This window comes from Bos mutus, chromosome 2, assembly GCF_027580195.1.
Source record: "Bos mutus isolate GX-2022 chromosome 2, NWIPB_WYAK_1.1, whole genome shotgun sequence".
In the NCBI taxonomy this organism is placed as follows: Eukaryota; Metazoa; Chordata; class Mammalia; order Artiodactyla; family Bovidae; genus Bos; species Bos mutus.
In genome coordinates, this window is record NC_091618.1 from 126,409,369 (window position 1) to 126,427,982 (window position 18,614).

Consider the following 18,614-nt stretch of genomic DNA (forward strand, 5'->3'; position numbering starts at 1 on the left):
TCCATGCACGTGAATTTGAGTAAGCTCCGGGTGTTGGTGATGGAAAGGGAAGTCTGGCGTGCTGCAGTCCGTGGGGTCGCAAAGGGTCGGACACAACCAGCGACTGAACTGAAGGACACTGACTCATTAAGTTTCAAAGGAGGCTAGAGTACCCTGTGTTCAAGTAGTTCATACTTAATTCTTCCCCAAGCAGGTGTTGCATCCCAACTAACACATCTAACCTGATTTCCATGTTACATTCATGGGAGGGAGCATTCAGTGATTGTTGGTTCTCTAAAGGTCCTCTCTCCTATGTATCATCGTTAATATATTTGAAATACCTAGGGGAAAAGCATTTACTACTCAACCAATTCCTAATGGATTGTTCCTATTAAATAGCAATTTATTAAGAAGCCTAAATCTGTGTGAAATAGATTTTGTAACAACTTTTTATTTTAAAATTCTTTAATTATTTTCCCAGATGGGTGTTCCCCACCCCCTTACAGCAGTCTCTTGTTTTCACTCATATTACTTGTTTCCGTTTTTATTGCCAACTTCAATTTTGGTTCCTTGATGATATGCTAAAGAGATTTTTTACAATTAATTATTTAGAATTGGGTAATAATTGGTAGAACTTAATCTTCATTTAATTGCTTTTCTAAGGAAAAGCCACAATGGTTGCCCTAATCTTGTTTTTAAAAGTTCTTTCTTGACATCACAAGAATGAACATATCTGTTGAAGAAATTATTGAAGGAAGAACTGGTAAGGAATCAAAGAATCTGTACTTTGCTTAAAGTATATAACTTACGAATATTCTATGCACAGAAGTTGTTGATTACACATTATCTCCTTGTCCCAGATGCCACTGCAAGGCTTATCCACCTCATTTCACATGTTTGTATCCTCCCTTGCAATTATTGCTTCCCTGGTGGCTGAGACGGTAAAGAAGGCGCCTGCAATGCGGGAGACCTGAGTTCAGTCCCTGGGTTGGGAAGATCCCGTGGAGGAGGGCATGGTAACCAACTCCAGTATTCTTAGCTGGAGAATCCCCACAGAGGAGCCTGGCAGGCTATAGTTGATGGGGTTGTAGAGTTGTACACAACTGAGTGACTAAGCACAGCACACTTACAGAAGTGGTTCTGAGTTGTAGTCTCACTTTGTGATTTCAGAGTAAGGAATTCGTTCACTAATTCGATCATTAATTCAAAAATAAGGATTGATAGTTTAGGATACAACGATAAATAAAATGAAAAATCTCAATATCTCATAGGGGAAACAGAAAATGAACATTCTGAGTAAATTAAACAGTATGTAAAGATGGTAGTATGGAAAAAATAGGATATAAGAAAAGTGATAACACAGCAGGTGTAGTTGCTCAACCCTTGCATGTCTCCAGCAGACCCTGGAACCATGGCTGTTCCTTGGCCAGCTCCTGAGACTAGGCTCTTAAAATGTTCTTTCTGTTACTAACGAATGATGATATGCACAGAGCAATAGGGTGTACTATTCCAGCTTGTCAAGACTTCTCAGGATTATTTAGCAGGTACACCTGGTATCTTTGCTTGGGTTCTGTGTTTCAGCATCCATGGCTAGTTACGTAACAGGAATATGGCTACATGACCGGTGTCCCCATGGCAGGCTCTGACCCTAAGATTCCATGTGCCTGCAGTTCACAGCTAGAGAAGAATTGTGTCTTGTGTAAACTGAACAGGAGAAGGACTTGAAAGCCCATGCCTGACTTCTCTGGGCTTGCCTGATGCATTTAATTTTCCTGTTGTTTTTACTTTTTATCCTTGACTGTTACAAATCTTAGTTTTGAGTATGACCTCCTATTAAGTGGTGTGAGTCCTTCTGATAAGTCACTGAACTGGAAGTGGTCTTGGGACTCCTGAAACATAGAGTAAGAAGGACTGGGAGAGTATGGAGTCATGAGAAATGTAATTTTGACAAAGACTCTAAGGAGGTGAGAAAGTAAGCTGTTCATTTATGGGGGTAGGGTGGGAGGTAGGGAGAGAATTCTAGGCAGAAGGGACAGCCTGTGCAAAGACCCAGAGGTGGAAACTTGCCTGGTTCAAGAAAGTGCTGGAGCCCAAGTGGATCAGAGGAGTGAGGATGGAACAGGGAGGATTAAGCTCAGAGACTCAGGGGCACATCTTCAGGCAAGGACCTTCTTGAGGGAAGGGGGTGATGTTGCTCAGTGCATGTTTGTGGGGTTGGTCACTAAATTCCCATCTTTCCTCTGAGGAGGAATATCTGCTTCTCATGTTTTCTTAGCTCAGTTGTTTCTGGTTTTGGCAGAGACTTAACATATTCTTTTTAACCTCATTTTTTTCTTTCCTCGGTCCTTAACTTTTTTTTTTTTTTGCTGACTTTTCACAGGAAAATAAGTCTCACCTTTTTATTTTTCTTTTAGTCTTTTCATCTGTGTTGCCACTCACTGGGCTATTGGTTCTTCTGTCACCCCATACTTAGTGCCTCCCTATATAGTTTATGTGCCCAATTCATGCGTGTTGGGTGAATGTGTGAGTGAGTGAATAATTGTGATCCTGAGGCAGGATGAGAGATTGCAAAGAAAAAAAGAGTGAGAAATGCCTGTGGAGTTTGATTTGTTCATTTATCAGACTGAATTATTTCCACTGAGGGAAAGGGCCCTTTGGGTAGGCAAGAAGGGACTGAGTCCAGCTGCAAATGGCTCACTTTCTTGTTGGCTCCCTATTGAGGCCTCTGCCATGTGCTTGTTCATAAGTTATAAGGACTCTTTCACGTTACTCATCTCATTAGTTTTGGCAAATCACACTCAAGTTTCTGGTCCTAATGAAGACAACGTGCATTTTACTTGCTTCATACTGTTTTTCACCTTTGGAGATCATGTCTTCATTCCAGCTCCATAATTTCTTCTTCGATTTGACATTTTCTCTGTAATAAGTATTAGTGCAGTAAGTTTGTTTTTGCTTCAAACAGGTGCAGATTGTTTTTTTTTCCCTTAAACTCTAAAGCCTGTAAGAATTTTGGATCCAATATGGTGCTTAAGCAACGAAAAGAAGGCTTTTCTGATTTGTTGAACTCTTTCTTTAATTCAGCTCCCTTTTGTTCCTTTAAAAGAAGGAGGCTGTGTGTCCATGTTTGAAATGCTGTAAAGCTTAGACTGTTGAAGTCCTTTCCATTCTGCTTTATAGAATGTGGAATAATATGGTCCTTTCTCTCATAAACTCCTTGTTTGTCCTTGTTCTTTCCTAAACTTTCAGTCCTCCTTCCAATTAAGTAGGAAAATTGGGCTGGTACCCTGGGAGAAAGAATTGTAAACCTACTTTGTTGGTATTGTTTTGTAATAGTGAAAGTAAATTAGACTTAATCTGGTTGCATTATATTTATTTAGCAAATTTTGCTACTTATGGGTTTTTTTAATAAAAATTTCCAAGTTAAATTTTCTTATAAGAAGGAAACATTAATTTCCAAAAAGAATGCACTCTTAATATTTGTTTTTGTGATTATTGTAATAATGTGAAATATTTGTCACCAGCAACTATGGGGTCAAGCCCAAAACTTCACCAATCCTAGGACTGGAAAGCTGGCTATAATTTCAAGTGACTTCTGTGGATATCCAACAATTATCACTCTTTACCCTGGTGCTTGGTCACTTCTGATTGTCTCTATCTTCTTTTCTTTTCTTCTTAATTTCTTTTCTTTTTCCTACTTTTCTCATCTTTCTGCTCTTCCTTCCTCTCCCTGTTCCATTCACCTAGAAGCTACATGCTAACTACCCTTAGTAAACCCTGGCAAAACACAAGGCTGAGTTTGAAACAGCATTGACTGTCAAGAAGCTTGTTCTCACAGAGAAGATCAATACACAGAGAATAAAAACATACACCACAATATATCATGTGCCATTAGATGAGTCAGTACAGGAGAGGAGGGCCATCTAACTGGGATAAGTGCAAATTTATCCCAGCGCAGGTTTATGAAGAGGGTTGTTTGTCCTAAACTTTGAAGGATAGGTTAGGGTTTTTGATGAGGAGAGATTAAGATTTTCTTCAGACAGAAGAAAGGAAGGATGTAGCAGTTGTGTGGGTTGGTCTGGGATAGTGACTAGTGACCCATTTATGTCATGGTCATTGGAAAAGACCCTGATGCTGGGAAAGGTTGACGGCAGGAGGAGAAGGGGACGACAGAGGATGAGATGGTTGGATGGCATCTCTGACTTGATGGACATAAGTTTGAGCAAGCTCTGGGGGTTGGTGATGGACAGGGAAGCCTGGTGTGCTGCAGTCCATGGGGTCACAAAGAGTCGGACAGGACGGAGCGACTGAACTGAACTGATAGAGCAGAGTTCTTCAGACGTTTTCAGTAAAGTGCCAGAGAGTAAATAATTTCTTTGCAGACCATGTGGCCTCTGCTGTTGTAGCAGAAGCAACCATAGGCAATCCATAAATGAGTACACTGGCAGTGTTCCAATAAAACTTTATTTACAAAATGGGCTGCAGGTCTGAGTTTGCCCATGGGCTATCGTCTGCTAATCCCTGATAAAACAGTGGTTAGTGGGAAATAAATACGCTGTGCTTAGTAGTCAGTTGTGGGCAACTCTTTGCGACCCTTTGTACTGTAGCCCACCAGGCTCCTCGTCCATGGGGATTTTCCAGGCAAGAATACTGGAGTGGATTGTCATTTCCTTCTCTAGTGGGAAATATGGCTAGAATGGGAGGTGATGGCCAGATGTCAGCTTATAAATGCTAAGCTAAAGACGTGGAAATTAATTGTACTCTCTTTAGTAAAACCATGATTATGTCTCTACTAAAGACTTTAAATACCTTGATATTTAAATATGGAACCAGATGTTTTCTGTTTACATCCTTTAGATACCTGTATAGCTAGCTCAATACTAAGATTTCTCTGATTAATATTTAGTATAAAAATAGTGGATAGAGAACAAACTAGGCCTTTGAATGCCCCGCAGTAAAGTTTGAGTCATAGCATCTTTGGGCTTCTTCTTCTTTTTTTTTAATTTTATTTTTATTTTTATTTTTAAATTTTATTTTTTAACTTTACAATGTTGTATTGGTTTCTCACAATAAAGTCTTCACTGGAATGGATCAAAAAAATCAGAGCTCAGAAAGTGGGAGAGAATGAATGGGTGGGCCCTTTGGAGATCTGGACTCAAAATGTCCACATTCTTCCCTGTTCAAAAACTAATAGTGTGAACTTGATTCCAAAGTAGATATAAAATCCACATTTTTTGATACTTACTCTTTAAAAGGCATTTTATTGGGCATGATTGACATGTAAAGGCTGTAGATATGTCACATATATAACTTAATGAGTTCAGGGATAAATGTACACATGTGAAACCATCGCCACCATCAAAGCCATAGACATATGCATCACCTCCCAAGGTTTCTTCCTGCTCCTATTATTATTATCTTGTGGTAGGAACACTGAAAGTAAGATCAGTCCTGTTAGGAAGTATGAAATATGCAGTGTTGTTGGCAGTAGGTACTGTTGTACACTAAATCTCTAGTACTTATTTATCTTGTGTAACTGAAACTTCACACCCTTTTACCCCCACGTCTCCTTCTTCTCTGCCCCTGGAAACTCCATTCTAATCTTTGACTGTTTTGTGTTATTGTTCAGTCACTAAGTCATGTCCAACTCTTTGCGACCTCATGGACTGCACCCTGCCAGGCTTCCCTGTGCTTCACTGTCTCCTGGAGTTTGCTCAAACTCATGTCAATTGAGTTAACTCTTTTAGATTCCATGTATAAATGAGAGCATACATTATTATCTTTGTGCATCTGGCTTATTTCACTTAACATAATCCTCTAGCTCTATCCATCTTGTTGCAAATGGCAAATTTCTTTTTTTTATTTTGTAAGACTGAATAATATTCCATTGTATGTATATACCAGTTTCCTTTATTCATCTGCTGATGGACATTTACGTTTTTTCCGTGTCTTGGCTGTTGGGAATAATGCTGCATTGAGCATGGGAGTACAAGCCTCTCTCTTCAAGATTGATACCTTCAGGAATAGTTACACGTGTGGATTCTAAAATTCTACGTAATTTCATAGAAGATTGTATTAGGTACTATAGACAGTTCTTCTCTTGTCTCTGGTTCATTTCCTTTTTAAAACTTCCTCTACGGTAATATCAGATAATTCTGCAGTACTGTTTCTCATGTCTTTCCTCAGAATCTTCCTCAAGGTAAGGATGTACCTTATTCATGTTTGCAGCCCTGTTATCTCCTGGTGCAAATCTGGCCGAAAGCAGACTATCAGTCTACATTTGCTAACTGAATGAATGTAGGTAAACATTTCTAATTGTTCCCAACAAGTTATTTCACTATATTTTGTGTTTTTCGTTTCTTAATAGTTCTCATTTAGAATGCATAAACCTCAAAGTTTAAAAGTCTTCATTGTTAAAATATTAAATTTCATCTGTGATCTGTTTACAAAACTTTATATACTTAGTGTATTTGTAGCATTATATTCCTAGAGAGAAAAAAATTGTATATTAAATGAAATTATTATAGATGCTTTATACATAGTTGAAAAGAAGTAGGCTAGTTTTTGTACCAGAGAAATCTGAAAATAGAGTTTCTCCATACGTACATTTGTAACCTACATAATAGTACCAACATAATAAGATGTCAGATTCTCTTGGAAAGAAGTGGGGTTGTAATTTCTCAGCCCACCCTACTCCAGATGTTGCCAGATAAATGGCTAGCAGTACCTTTTGTTTTAGCCCTTTCTGGATTTTGAGTTTTACCTATCTATACCCTATAGTCGGAGAAGGCAATGGCACCCCACTCCAGTACTCTTGCCTGGAAAATCCCATGGACAGAGGAGCCTGGTAGGCTGCAGTCCATGGGGTCGCTAAGGTCGGACACAGCTGAGCGACTTCACTTTCACTTTTCACTTTCATGCATTGGAGAAGAAAATGGCAACCCACTCCAGTGTTCTTGCCTGGAGAATCCCAGGGACAGGGGAGCCTGGTGGGCTGCCGTCTATGGGGTCGCACAGAGTCGGACATGACTGAAGCGACTTAGCAACATACCCTATAGCAAAACCATAATACAGTGTTGATTCTAATAGGCTTTTTCAAGAACATTTCTTTATACCTATTTAGCAGTCTTTTGAATTTTAGTGATTCTCATTACTTAATGCTTCTAATCATGTGCTAAGTGGTTAAATCTTTGCCAGCAACCTCAGGGTCTTGCTCATGCATGTATATTTTATTTTTACTTGTTTCTTTCAATGTTTAGATTATATGTTTTCTAAGGGTGTAGTTGAAATCATTTGATATTGAACCATTTTTAAACCAATGCTGACATTTTGAAAAGAAGATTGTGTGGGCAAGACATAATGATTATAATTAAGTGACAGAGAAAATAATATGGGCATGGAGAGCTGAAAAATACAATGGAGAACAGTAGGTAGATTATGGAGACAAAAGCACCTCTGGTGGAAAATCATATATTTAACCACACAATCTGTCCAATCGAAATGCCAAAGTATTTTTGTTGAAGAAGAAAGCTAGTGAGGGGGATTATTATGGCTATATATTATTTCTGGCTGTCAGTACCATTTGCCTGATCAAACTGTTGACATCACAGAAGCCAGAAGCATCCTGTTTTTTAAGTCATGGCAGACAATTCTTTATAACTTTTTATTTGGAGGAAAAAGAATTGTTTGTGCCTCTTTAATTTCTATAACTAGGCTTTCAGCCAAGATTCTGTTTTTAGGGTTGTTTTTTTTTTTTTTTAATGCTGTTTTTTGCTGCTGCTTATGCTGGGGCCAGAAAAACCAAGCTGAAGGAGGGAGTGGGTGGCTCAGAGGGTCAGCAAATGAGGGCTTCCTTCTCTGGTTGGGAGGAAATAAGCTAGTGAATATTTTTTTGTTGTTCAGTTGCCAAGTCATGTCCGACTCTTTGAAACCCCATGCGCTACAGCACTCCAGGCCTCCTGGTCTTTGCCCAAGTTTGCCCAGGTTCATGTCTATTGAATTGGTGATGCCATCCAACCATCTCATCCTCTGTCACCCTCTTCTCCTTCTGCCTTCAGTCTTTCTCAGAGAGCATCAATGTCTTTTCCCGTAAGTCGGCTCTTCCCATCAGGTGGCCAAAATACTGAAGCTTTAGTTTGTGCATCAGTGAGTGATATTCAGGGGTGATTTCCTTTAGGATTGACTGGTTTGATCTCTTTGATGTCCAAGGGACTCTGAAAGCAGAAACTAGTAAATATGGTGGAAACCAAATTCCTAAGGCTTTGCGGTGAGAGAGAAAGTACAAATACATGGAACTTGGAGTAAAATGAACCTGTTAATCCTGCCTGTGCTCTATTAGCTGCTCAATGTTTGCCTCAGTTTTCTTGCCTTAAAACGGGGGAAGTCTTGCGGGTTTGTACTGAGTTGAAATTGAACAACGTATATAAAGTTTCTAGTACTGGGCCTGGGGGAAGAGGTGTGTGTGTGTGTGTTATACAAATACTAATTTTTTTCCTATTTGAGCTTAGAAAGACAGTTTTGGTCAGGCCTACATTATATCCTGAGTCTGTCAGGCAACCTAAGGTATAGATAGAGGAGATCTCCTCAGAGAGAGACGGTGTGTTTTTGATAGTGAAGATTTGACCTTTGCAAGTTGTTTTTTTCTGAATTTGATACTCATTTCTCATCAGATTTATTAACAGTATTGGACTTCCCTGGTGGCTCAGAGGTTAAAGCATCTGTATTAGTACATGTGAAAAAATAAAATCATCCATTCTGGATTGGAAGACATTTTGTGAATCAAACCCAGTTTCAGAATGCCAGGAGGTTTTTGGGTGTCTTATTTTGGCAACTGTACTTTTATAAAGATGGAACAGATGGAATATGCAGAGTTTTTAATTAATTTAGTTTAGACTCTTACTACACTTGGACTTTGTCTATAAATCCAAAGGCTCTGAGAATTTCTGAAACTAATCTTTGGAGCAAACAAATTAATAAAAATTCCCTATTGAGTCCCATTCCTGAAAATGCTGTTGAAGGAACCATTGTAGTACCTTTGGTTTGAATAAGGCCCATCACCGAATTTTAAAAGCTTTTAAAATTATTAGTTTCCTTATCTTCTAGTTCAGTTCAGTTCAGTCACTCAGTCGTGTCCGACTCTTTGCGACCCCATGAACAGCAGCATGCCAGGCCTCCCTGTCCATCACCCAACTCCCACAGTCCACCCAAACCCATGTCCATCGAGTCGGTGATGCCATCCAACCATCTCATCCTCTGCTGTCCCCTTCTCCTCCTGCCCTCAATCTTTCCCAGTATCGGGGTCTTTTACAATGAGTCAGCTCTTCACATGAGGTGGCCAAAGTATTGGTGTTTCAGCTTCAGCATCAGTCCTTCCAATGAACACCCAGGACTGATGTCCTTTAGGATGGACTGGTTGGATCTCCTTGCACTCCAAGGGACTCTCAAGAGTCTTCTCCAACACCACAGTTCAAAAGCATCAATTCTTTGGTGCTCAGACTTCTTCACAGTCCAACTCTGACATCCATACATGACCACTGGAAAAACCATAGTGTGCAGTATTCCTCTTATATGGTTTATCTGAGTTTGGTACATTATCCTTCCCTCCTCTTTCTCTTATGGAAGATAGGGTGTAAAGAGAAAAAAGTGAAAGGGTTAGTTGTCAGTCGTGTCTGACTCTTTGTGACCCCATGGACTGTAGTCTGCCATGCTCCTCTGTCAATGGAATTCTCCAGGTAAGAATATTTGAGTGGGTAGCCATTCTTTTTTCCTGGGGATCTTCCCAACCAAGGGATTGAACCCAGGTCTCTTGCATTACAGTCAGATTCTTTACCATCTGAGGAATAAACTATTCTGTACTTACAGTTGTGTCCTATGTCATTTAAGGTACTTGCTTTGGAAACAAGCAACAGAACCCAACTCATGCTATAAGATTCAGGGAGTTTGATACAACTCACAGATCATCAGGAGGGGCTGTATAACACTTCTTCTGGAAGGAGAGGGAAGCACAGAGAGGGGAAGCTTATAGACTCCCAGAGATGATTCAGCTTCAGCAACTGTTAGCCTCTGTGTATCTTTAATCAACATTTCAAGGGCCTAACAGACTGTCTGGCCTGCGGTTTTGTTGTTGTTCAGTCACTAAGTTGTGTCCGACTCTTTGTGAACCCATCGACTGTAGCCTACCAGGCTCCTCTGTCCTCCTCTGTCTCCTGGAGTTTGCATTAGTTGGATGCTTTATGCCAGTGGCTCAGTACATTTTGTCTCGGGGTTTAGGGGCAGGTGGCTGGGGTATTTACTTTAGATTGAGCAGCAGCTACTTGTCCTCTACGCATAGTTTATTGTACTAGGTGGACCTGTACAAGGACATCTGGTTTAGAAGCTCATCATACCATTTTTATTACAACCTTTTATTATTTTGCCAAGAGTTATATTTCCCATTTGAATTTGAAGCCATGGTCTGGCACGAGCGTGTGTTTGTGATTACTTTTTTATTTTTAATTAATGTTATATAAAAATTTAATGATTCTATTTTTGACGATTCTATTTTGATCTAAATGCCTTTGTTGTGGTCCAAAAGCAATTTAAAGTCTCGATTATTTTAACAAAGAATAGATAAGGTGTGATAAGTTTTGTAGCAATACTAAATTCAGTCAGTGCTGCAATTGCTTCACTGCAATTCAGTCAGTGCTGACTGGGATTTTTTACCTGACATGATGTTCTTGCTAAAAATTCTTAAATATAGGTTTATACAAACGCATAGCAGCATAGTTAATCCTTATGAGCTGTTTCTTAGTGATGTTCTCATGTTTGTGAAGTGGTCTCCAATTGTGAAGTAATAATTTTTGTTATAAATAACAATATTATAATTTGATTTGACAAACACTATACAGAGCACATTATTTGCATTATTTCACTTTATTAGCTCAAATTAGTGGCTGCTGTCCTGATTTTACAGATGAGCAAATGGACTGAGAGGTGAGTAACTTACCTAAAGTCACACATCTAGAGAACAGCAAAGATGGACCTTGACTGACCTCAGAGCCCATAAATAGTGGAAGAGAAGAAAGACATTTTTAGCAAAGGTGTTGTGATGCTGGCTTTGCAAAGGTATTTCCATGATGGTAAAAGTTCTTCCGTAGCCAGATATTATCAATGGTAAATCCACGAACACATTGTCAAAATCTGTAAGGCTGGAGGTGTTAAGTAGAAGCCAGCCTTAGTTCTTTTTTCTTGAATTTATCGTCTATATATTTAATTGATAATGTTTTTAATATTTTAGTAAAAGTTTTTTTAACTTAAGGTGGAGCTAGGGGCAAACGTACCTGCCAGTGCAGGAGACTTCAGAGATGCGGATTAGATCCTTGGGTCAGGAATACCTCCTGGAGGAGGGCATGGCAACTCACTCCAGTATTCTTGCCGGGGGAATCCTGTGGACAGAGGCGCCTGATGGGCTACAGTCCGTAGGGTCGCAAAGAGCTGGACATGACTGACGCAACTTAGCACACACACATAGGTGATCTACAGTATTAGTGTCAGCAGTACAGCATAGTGATTCAGTATTTTTGTAGATTTTATTCCATTATAGGCTATTACAAGATAATGGCTGTAATTCCTTGTGCAATACAACACATTCTTGTTGCTTATCTATTTTATAAATAGTAGTTTGTTAATCCCATACCTCTAATTTGTCCCCTCAGCTTCCCTCTCACCTTTGGTTATCTTAAGTTTATTTTCTATGTGAGTTTGCTTGTTTTGGGTATACGTTCATTTGTATTATTTTTTAGATTTTATTTAAAAGTAATATCATAGTATTTATCTTTCTCTAACTTATTTCACTACGCATAATATTCTCTAGGTCCATCTGAGATTTTGTTTTGATATTTTGTAATTTGGAACTAAAACACATCCTCTGCTTTCCAGACAACAGAGCAAAATAAAAGAGCTATCCATGCACTAATGGGTTTGGTGAATAGCATTTTATTCTAAGACCTTTGACTGTATTTTATTAGTATTAAATCTATGTAACTTGATAATACCCACTCCAGTGTTCTTGCCTGGTGAATCCTGGGGACGGAGGAGCCTGGTGGGCTTCCATCTATGGGGTCGCACAGAGTCGGACACGACTGAAGCGACTTAGCAGCAGTAGCAGCAACTTGATAATATTAGAAATTTGTCATATAAAGTAAAAATTTTCCTAAAGCCAGAAGCTGTCTTTGCATTATTTACTATTCTCACTTTCCGTTATTCACTATTCTCCCTTCTTTTCCTTTTAACTGGCAGACAAAATAGTGATAATACTATACCTTATTAATAATATTCAACTTAATCAGTTTTAGGAAGAATGAATTTGGTGGAATGTTTAACACCTTTCTATCCATCCATATGTATGTATCTTCTAAGTTTTTCAACAGTTTGGTATTGTTCAGGTGTTTTAAATGACATTTTACAGTATAGTGACATATGCTTTATAGGATTTAATGTGCTGTGATTTTGTCTTTTCTAGTGTCTGTATTTATGCTGAAAGTCCAGGTGAATGACATCATCAGTCGTCAGTACCTGAGTCAAGCAGTTGTAGAAGTGTTTGTAAACTACACAAAGACAAATTCCACAGTAACTAGAAACAATGGAGCAGTGTTGATAAGCGTACCCTACAAGTTAGGACTCAGCTTAACCATTATTGCTTACAAAGATGGCTATGTGTTGACGCCTCTACCTTGGAAGACCAGAAGAATGCCAAGTAAGCACTTAAATAGTGTTTTGCCTTCACTAAATGTAAATGATTTTTTACTCTTTGAGAATTGCTTGTTCTGGTAAACTGAAAATATGACTGTCTATGTGAAGCCAGTATAAGGAAATTAGAAAGGTGTGCCAGTTTGAAGAAAATATGAAGGCCTTTTTCCTGCTACAGAGGCCTGAAGGAATCCTGAGAAATAGCTCTGCTCTGGTATAAAACTTGTCTGCAGGTGTATGGGGGTAGGGGGCATGGCATGCCTACAGGATTGCTAAGTTGTTTCAGTCGTGTCTGACTCTGTGCGACCCCAGAGACGGCAGCCCACCAGGCTCGCCTGCCCCTGGGATTCTCCAGGTAAGAACACTGGAGTGGGTTGCCATTTCCTTCTCCAATGCATGAAAGTGAAGAGTGAAAGTGAAGTCGCTCAGTCTTGTCTGACTCTTAGCGACCCTATAGACTGCACCCAACCAGGCTCCTCCGTCCATGGGATTTGCCAGGCAAGAGTCCTGGAGTGGGTTGCCATTGCCTTCTCCGGCCTACAGGATTAGGATGGGCCAAAGTATTGGTGAAGGGACCTTCTCTAAAGGTAGATGAACAGTTTAGATTTACATGATGACTAATAAAGCCATTCTTATAGATTCTTGAACACATGAATTTAAGTTGTTTAGAAACTGAGTTTACAGCATATAGGGAATAGGTCAACAGCAGGGCTAAAATAGATTCAGGGAGTCTAGCTATGAAACTGTGGCTGTGCTGGGGGACTGTAAGGCTAGCCTGATGTAAGAAAGGAGATGAAAGGAGACGTAAGCATACAAGAGGCATACTAGAGAAAGAATCAGTATTTATTATGGTAATCATTTTACAATATATACAAATATCATGCCATTGTATACCTTAAGGTTATATAATGTTATGTGTCAGTTATATCTCAACAAAGCTGGAAAAAATTGGTAGTACTTAGTATCACTAATTTGGAGAAGGAAATGGCAGCCCACTCCAGTATTCTTGCTTGGAGAATCCCATGGACAGAGGAGCCTGGTGGGCTACAGTCCATGGGTTGCAAAGAGTTGGACATGACTGAGTGACTACCACAGTATAACTAATTGGATATTGGGGGTAAAATGGCCAACCAGTTTCCAGAATACAAGTCTGATTGGAAGGATGATCCATTCGGCAGTCAGTCTTTTCAAAAATTTTATATTTTATTGTTCTTGTTAAATTTTAGATATTATAGTTCATATTGGAAACATTTGAATCATTGAACTATTTAAATTAGATTGAGAAAGAAAATGAAAAATTAGGTAATTTAATAAGATTCACATGAGTAAAATTCTAGAAAATAATGACTAGAAAATCTGTATAGGGATATGGTTGAGATAAATTCATGGTCTCAAATGATTTAATTTTTTTTAAAGATAGAAATTAAGCACAACTATTCATTCAGAAAAAGTGAGAAAAACAATGAAAGAAGAAACCAACTATTGGGAAAAGGAAATAATAAAGACAGAAGTATATTGGCATATGTTAGAAAAATATAAAGAAATAGTTGACAAAAATACATAAAAGTTTTAAAAGTCATAAAAGTTATTGATAACAAATTTGATGGCAAATATCTTAAAAATCCAATAAAACAAACAATTTTGTTATAATGTAAATGATTATTGCTTTTAGATGAGGTAAATTAATCATGCATAAAATGTTCTAGATAAAAATAACTTCTGAGGCTATAAGGAAAAGTACTGCAGGTCATTCTACCATATCAATCAGTACAGCCTTGATCCTGAGACCTAACAAAGGTCAAAATTAAATGCCCTCTTGTGAGCATACTCTTTCTCATTTACACATCCCTCTATAGATCAATCTTACCTGTAACTTGAAATGCAAAAATCCTAAGCAGAATAGTGAAAAAGAATTTCACCATTATTTAAATATAGCGTACTGTCCAGACCAAGTAGAATTTTTCTGTTTGCAGGACTATACAGATGTCAGACTTTATTAATTTTATATATCATACTATTAGAACAAGTTGGAATCAAGATTGCCAGGAGAACTGTCAATAACCTCAGATGTGCATATGACACCACTGTTATGGCAGAAAGTGAAGAGGAACTAAAGAGCCTCTTGATGAAGGTGAAAGAGGAGAGTAAAAGTCAAGTGTTAGTTGCTCAGCTGTGTCCAACTCTTTGCGACCCCATGGACTTAGCCCACCAGGCTCCTCTGTCCATGGAATTCTCCAGGCAAGAATACTAGAGTGGGTTGCCACTCCCTTCTCCAGGGGATCTTCCCAACCCAGGGATCAAATGTGTGTCTTCTGCATTACAGACAGATTCTTTACTGTATGAACCACCAGGGAACATTCAAAAAAATGAAGATCAAGGCATCTAGTCCCATCACTTCATGGCAAATAGATGGGGAAACAATGGAAACAGACAGATTTTATTTTCTTGGGCTCCAAAATCACTGCAAGTGGTGACTACAGCCATGAAATTAAAAGACGCTTGCTCCTTGGAAGAAAAGCTATGAAAAATCTAGACAGCATGTTAAAAAGCAGAGACAGCAAGGGTTTTTCCAGTAGTCATGTATGGATGTGAGAGTTCGACCATGGAGAAGGCTGAGTGCTGAAGAATTGATACTTTTGAACTGCGGTGTTGGAGAAGACTCTTGAGGGTCCCTTGGACAGCAAGGAGATCAAGCCAGTCCATCCTAAAGGAAATCAATCCTGAATTTTCATTGAAGGGACTGATGCTGAAACTGAAGCTCCAATACTTTGGCCACCTGATGCGAAGAGCCGACTCATTAGGAAAGATCCTGATGCTGGGAAAGATTGAGGGCAGGAGGAGAAGGGGACAACAGAGGGTGAGATGGTTGGATGGCATCACCGACTCAATGGACACGAGTTTGAGCAAGCTCTGGGAGATGATGAAGGACAGGGAAGCCTGGTGTGCTGAAGTCCATGGGGTCTCAAAGAGTCAGACATGACTGAGCGACTGAACAACAACAATTAAAACAAATTAAAACTAGTATGTGATAATATCAACAAGTGCCTGAAATGTATTTTGTAAGTTTACCATTCATGCGTAACCAAGAATAAACTCTTTAAAAACTAGGACCATAAAGATATACTTAGATATCTCAAACTCATACTAAGCATAAAATATTAGAGGTGATCCTACTAAAGTAAGAAACTAAATACAGATATCTGTATTATTTTACATTGTAGTAGAAGTTCTCATCAGAACAAAAAGATATTAACAGACAAAAAAGAGGAGAGCTATTAGGAAGAATCAAAGCCATTATTTGTGGTTATGATCATATCCCTGGAAAACTGAAAGTTAGCACTGGTAAAAATCAACAGATGTTCTTACATACATTTCCAATTAGGAAAAAGGAAAATAAATGCTTCTCAGAACACTATGAGAAGGGAAACCTACAAAAAAAGTGAAGTAACTGTGGGGAGGAAAATAAAACTACCAAATGTTACTGATAGAACTAGAAAAAAAAAATCAACTAAAACACCGAATAACTGGAAAAATATATATTTTTCTTACTCTGAATATTGTAAAGATTTTAATTCTTCCCATATTAATTTACAGATTTAACGTATTAGCAAAATACTTGGCAAAATAATTCTTGAAGAATAAATATGTAAAAATACCTGAAGTTTTAAGAGATTTACTAGAGGCAGTTTGAAATTCCAGATAACTAAAATATCTAGCTACAGATTTATTGTGATATTTTACAAATCAGATACTAGTAGGTATAAAAAATATAATCTATGGTAAGGAACTATTATAAATCATTGAGGAAAAAGCTGAATATTCAATAAGTAATACTGGAATATTTTGCTAACCATTTGCAGTAAATTAATTTGAATCCATATTCCAAAATATATTGCTCAAAGAGTTCGAATGTGGAAAATTATATTTAATATAATAAACTATCTTTTTTTAGGATGGTCTTTTTAAACTGAAAAGCAATGAATGATGTCGTAAAAGGTAAATTTCACCATAATTTTAAAAAAGTAGGAAAAATATGTGAAGTAATAAGGAATGATACCTTTTATGTGCTAAGAATTCATTCATGTCAGTAAAAGACACCAGGACACTGCCTAAATAATATAAATGGACAGAACCATGACGTAGCAGATTTAAAACAGGAAATACAAGTTAAAGAATGTGATAAAATATTTACCTTTCTAATAATCTAAGTACACCCCCAAAACATGCATTTCTTAGATTTTTCACCTCAGGGAAGTTTTATAGAGTGAACATCCTCAGTATTGACAGGATGGGCCTCCTCTAACACTGCTGGTGGGAGGAGAAGTTGGCAGTATTATCTGGATGACAGTTTTGAAATATGTGTGTCAGAGTCTTTGAAATCTTCATCTTTGCTGGGAATCTTTTCTAAACATGAACATACAAATAAAGTGGACAGATACTTGTGCACAAGGATAATGAGGCGAATATTCTGTAATCGTGAAAATGGAAACAGTCTACAGTATTATACAGTTTAAGTGAATCTTGATACTTTAAGGAATGTGACCTTGAAAATGTTATGAAAAGTTTCTACTGAGGGACAGAAATGCTTACAACATTATCTTAAGTGAAAACGCAGGGTGAAAATACTCTGTGTATGATATCACACTCCCTCTTTTTTAAACCACAGGACAAATCCAGGAAGAGCTACAGTGAAATACTAATGGTGGTGGTCTCTGTGGTGGTCCTGTGATGACCATCATTTTCTTCCTTTTCTGTATTTCTCAGCTTTTCCAGAGAAGATACACATCCCTTTTAAAATCAGAAACATTTCTGTAAATCGAAGGAAATCTGAATGCAAATTTTAATGAGATTCAGAAAGATTCTCCTCAGGCTTAATAGGAAAAGCTGTCAGGGTAGCCCCTTTCCACAGTGTGGGATCCAGTCATCTCAAGGTCCAAGCTATTATCCCACCACCTCCTCTCCAATCTTGGAACTCCAGCAATCTGTCTAAATATTAATAATTTCTGAATTAAAATTACTTTCATTGATAGTCTTCCTTTTCTATTTAATAAAAAAAATTGTTTTACATCCACCCATAATTTTTGTATAGTTTTATATTTTATCTTCTTTTTCATATTTCCTTTAACAGTAAGCTCTAATTAAAAGTATTCCCAGGCAAGTGTATTTTATCTTTTACGTGATTTAGGGGTACTATATAGTTTCTGTTGATATTTAAATACATTGCATGGAGGAGATCAATGAGAACTTGTACTTTAGGTAATGCCTCAAAACATTTTTCTTTTGCAGGATTGGTAAGCTTATCCGACTTGTTCTTGCTTATAAAATGATGGTCTTTTATCCCTGCCTCTTGCTCCTCATCTGGAAAGAATTGTTATCTTTCAGGGATTTGCACTTACTCATCTCACCAGTCATTTCAGATGCCTACTCTTGTAGACAGGTTCAGCCTCATCCTGCCTACTACTAAAGGTTGCCTATGGATCATGTGTATGTTAAACTGTTTTATCCTTTGCCAACTCAGTCTGTTTGGTGAACCACGCTGTGAAGAAAAGCATTGAACCTTTGTGTGGGAAGTTAAAACAGAATGGATGTACTCCCCTTAAAGAACCTAAAATCATGGAGGCAGGAAAAAAGGTTTTAAGAATTATAAGAAGGAAATAAGTAATGATTGTATAGAGAAAAGAGCAGAGGGTTGTTTAAGCATTTAGCTTGACCATACACACATATACATATATATAGGGTTAGAGAACATCATTAGTCATCTTGGTACAAAGTATTGTATGAAATTTTTAAAACATTAGTAGTCATGCCCAATCTTCTCACTTTATTATGTTTCTTTTTTCCCCTCTATATTTTACATTCATTCTTCCTTGTTTTGAATTGCTTTTCCCATCACACAGTTTGCTTTTCCTACA

The 18,614-nt window shown here is 38.0% G+C and overlaps 1 protein-coding gene across 1 annotated transcript in view; it reads left to right on the plus strand.

Annotated features, from left to right (window-relative positions):
• Window positions 1-18,614, plus strand: part of FAM171B (family with sequence similarity 171 member B) — a 76,257-nt gene that overhangs the window by 37,300 nt on the left and 20,343 nt on the right. The window contains exon 2 of the mRNA XM_005889549.3: window positions 12,476-12,709. Within this exon, the coding sequence (XP_005889611.2) occupies window positions 12,476-12,709 (234 nt within the window). The remainder of the gene's footprint in view (window positions 1-12,475; window positions 12,710-18,614) is intronic.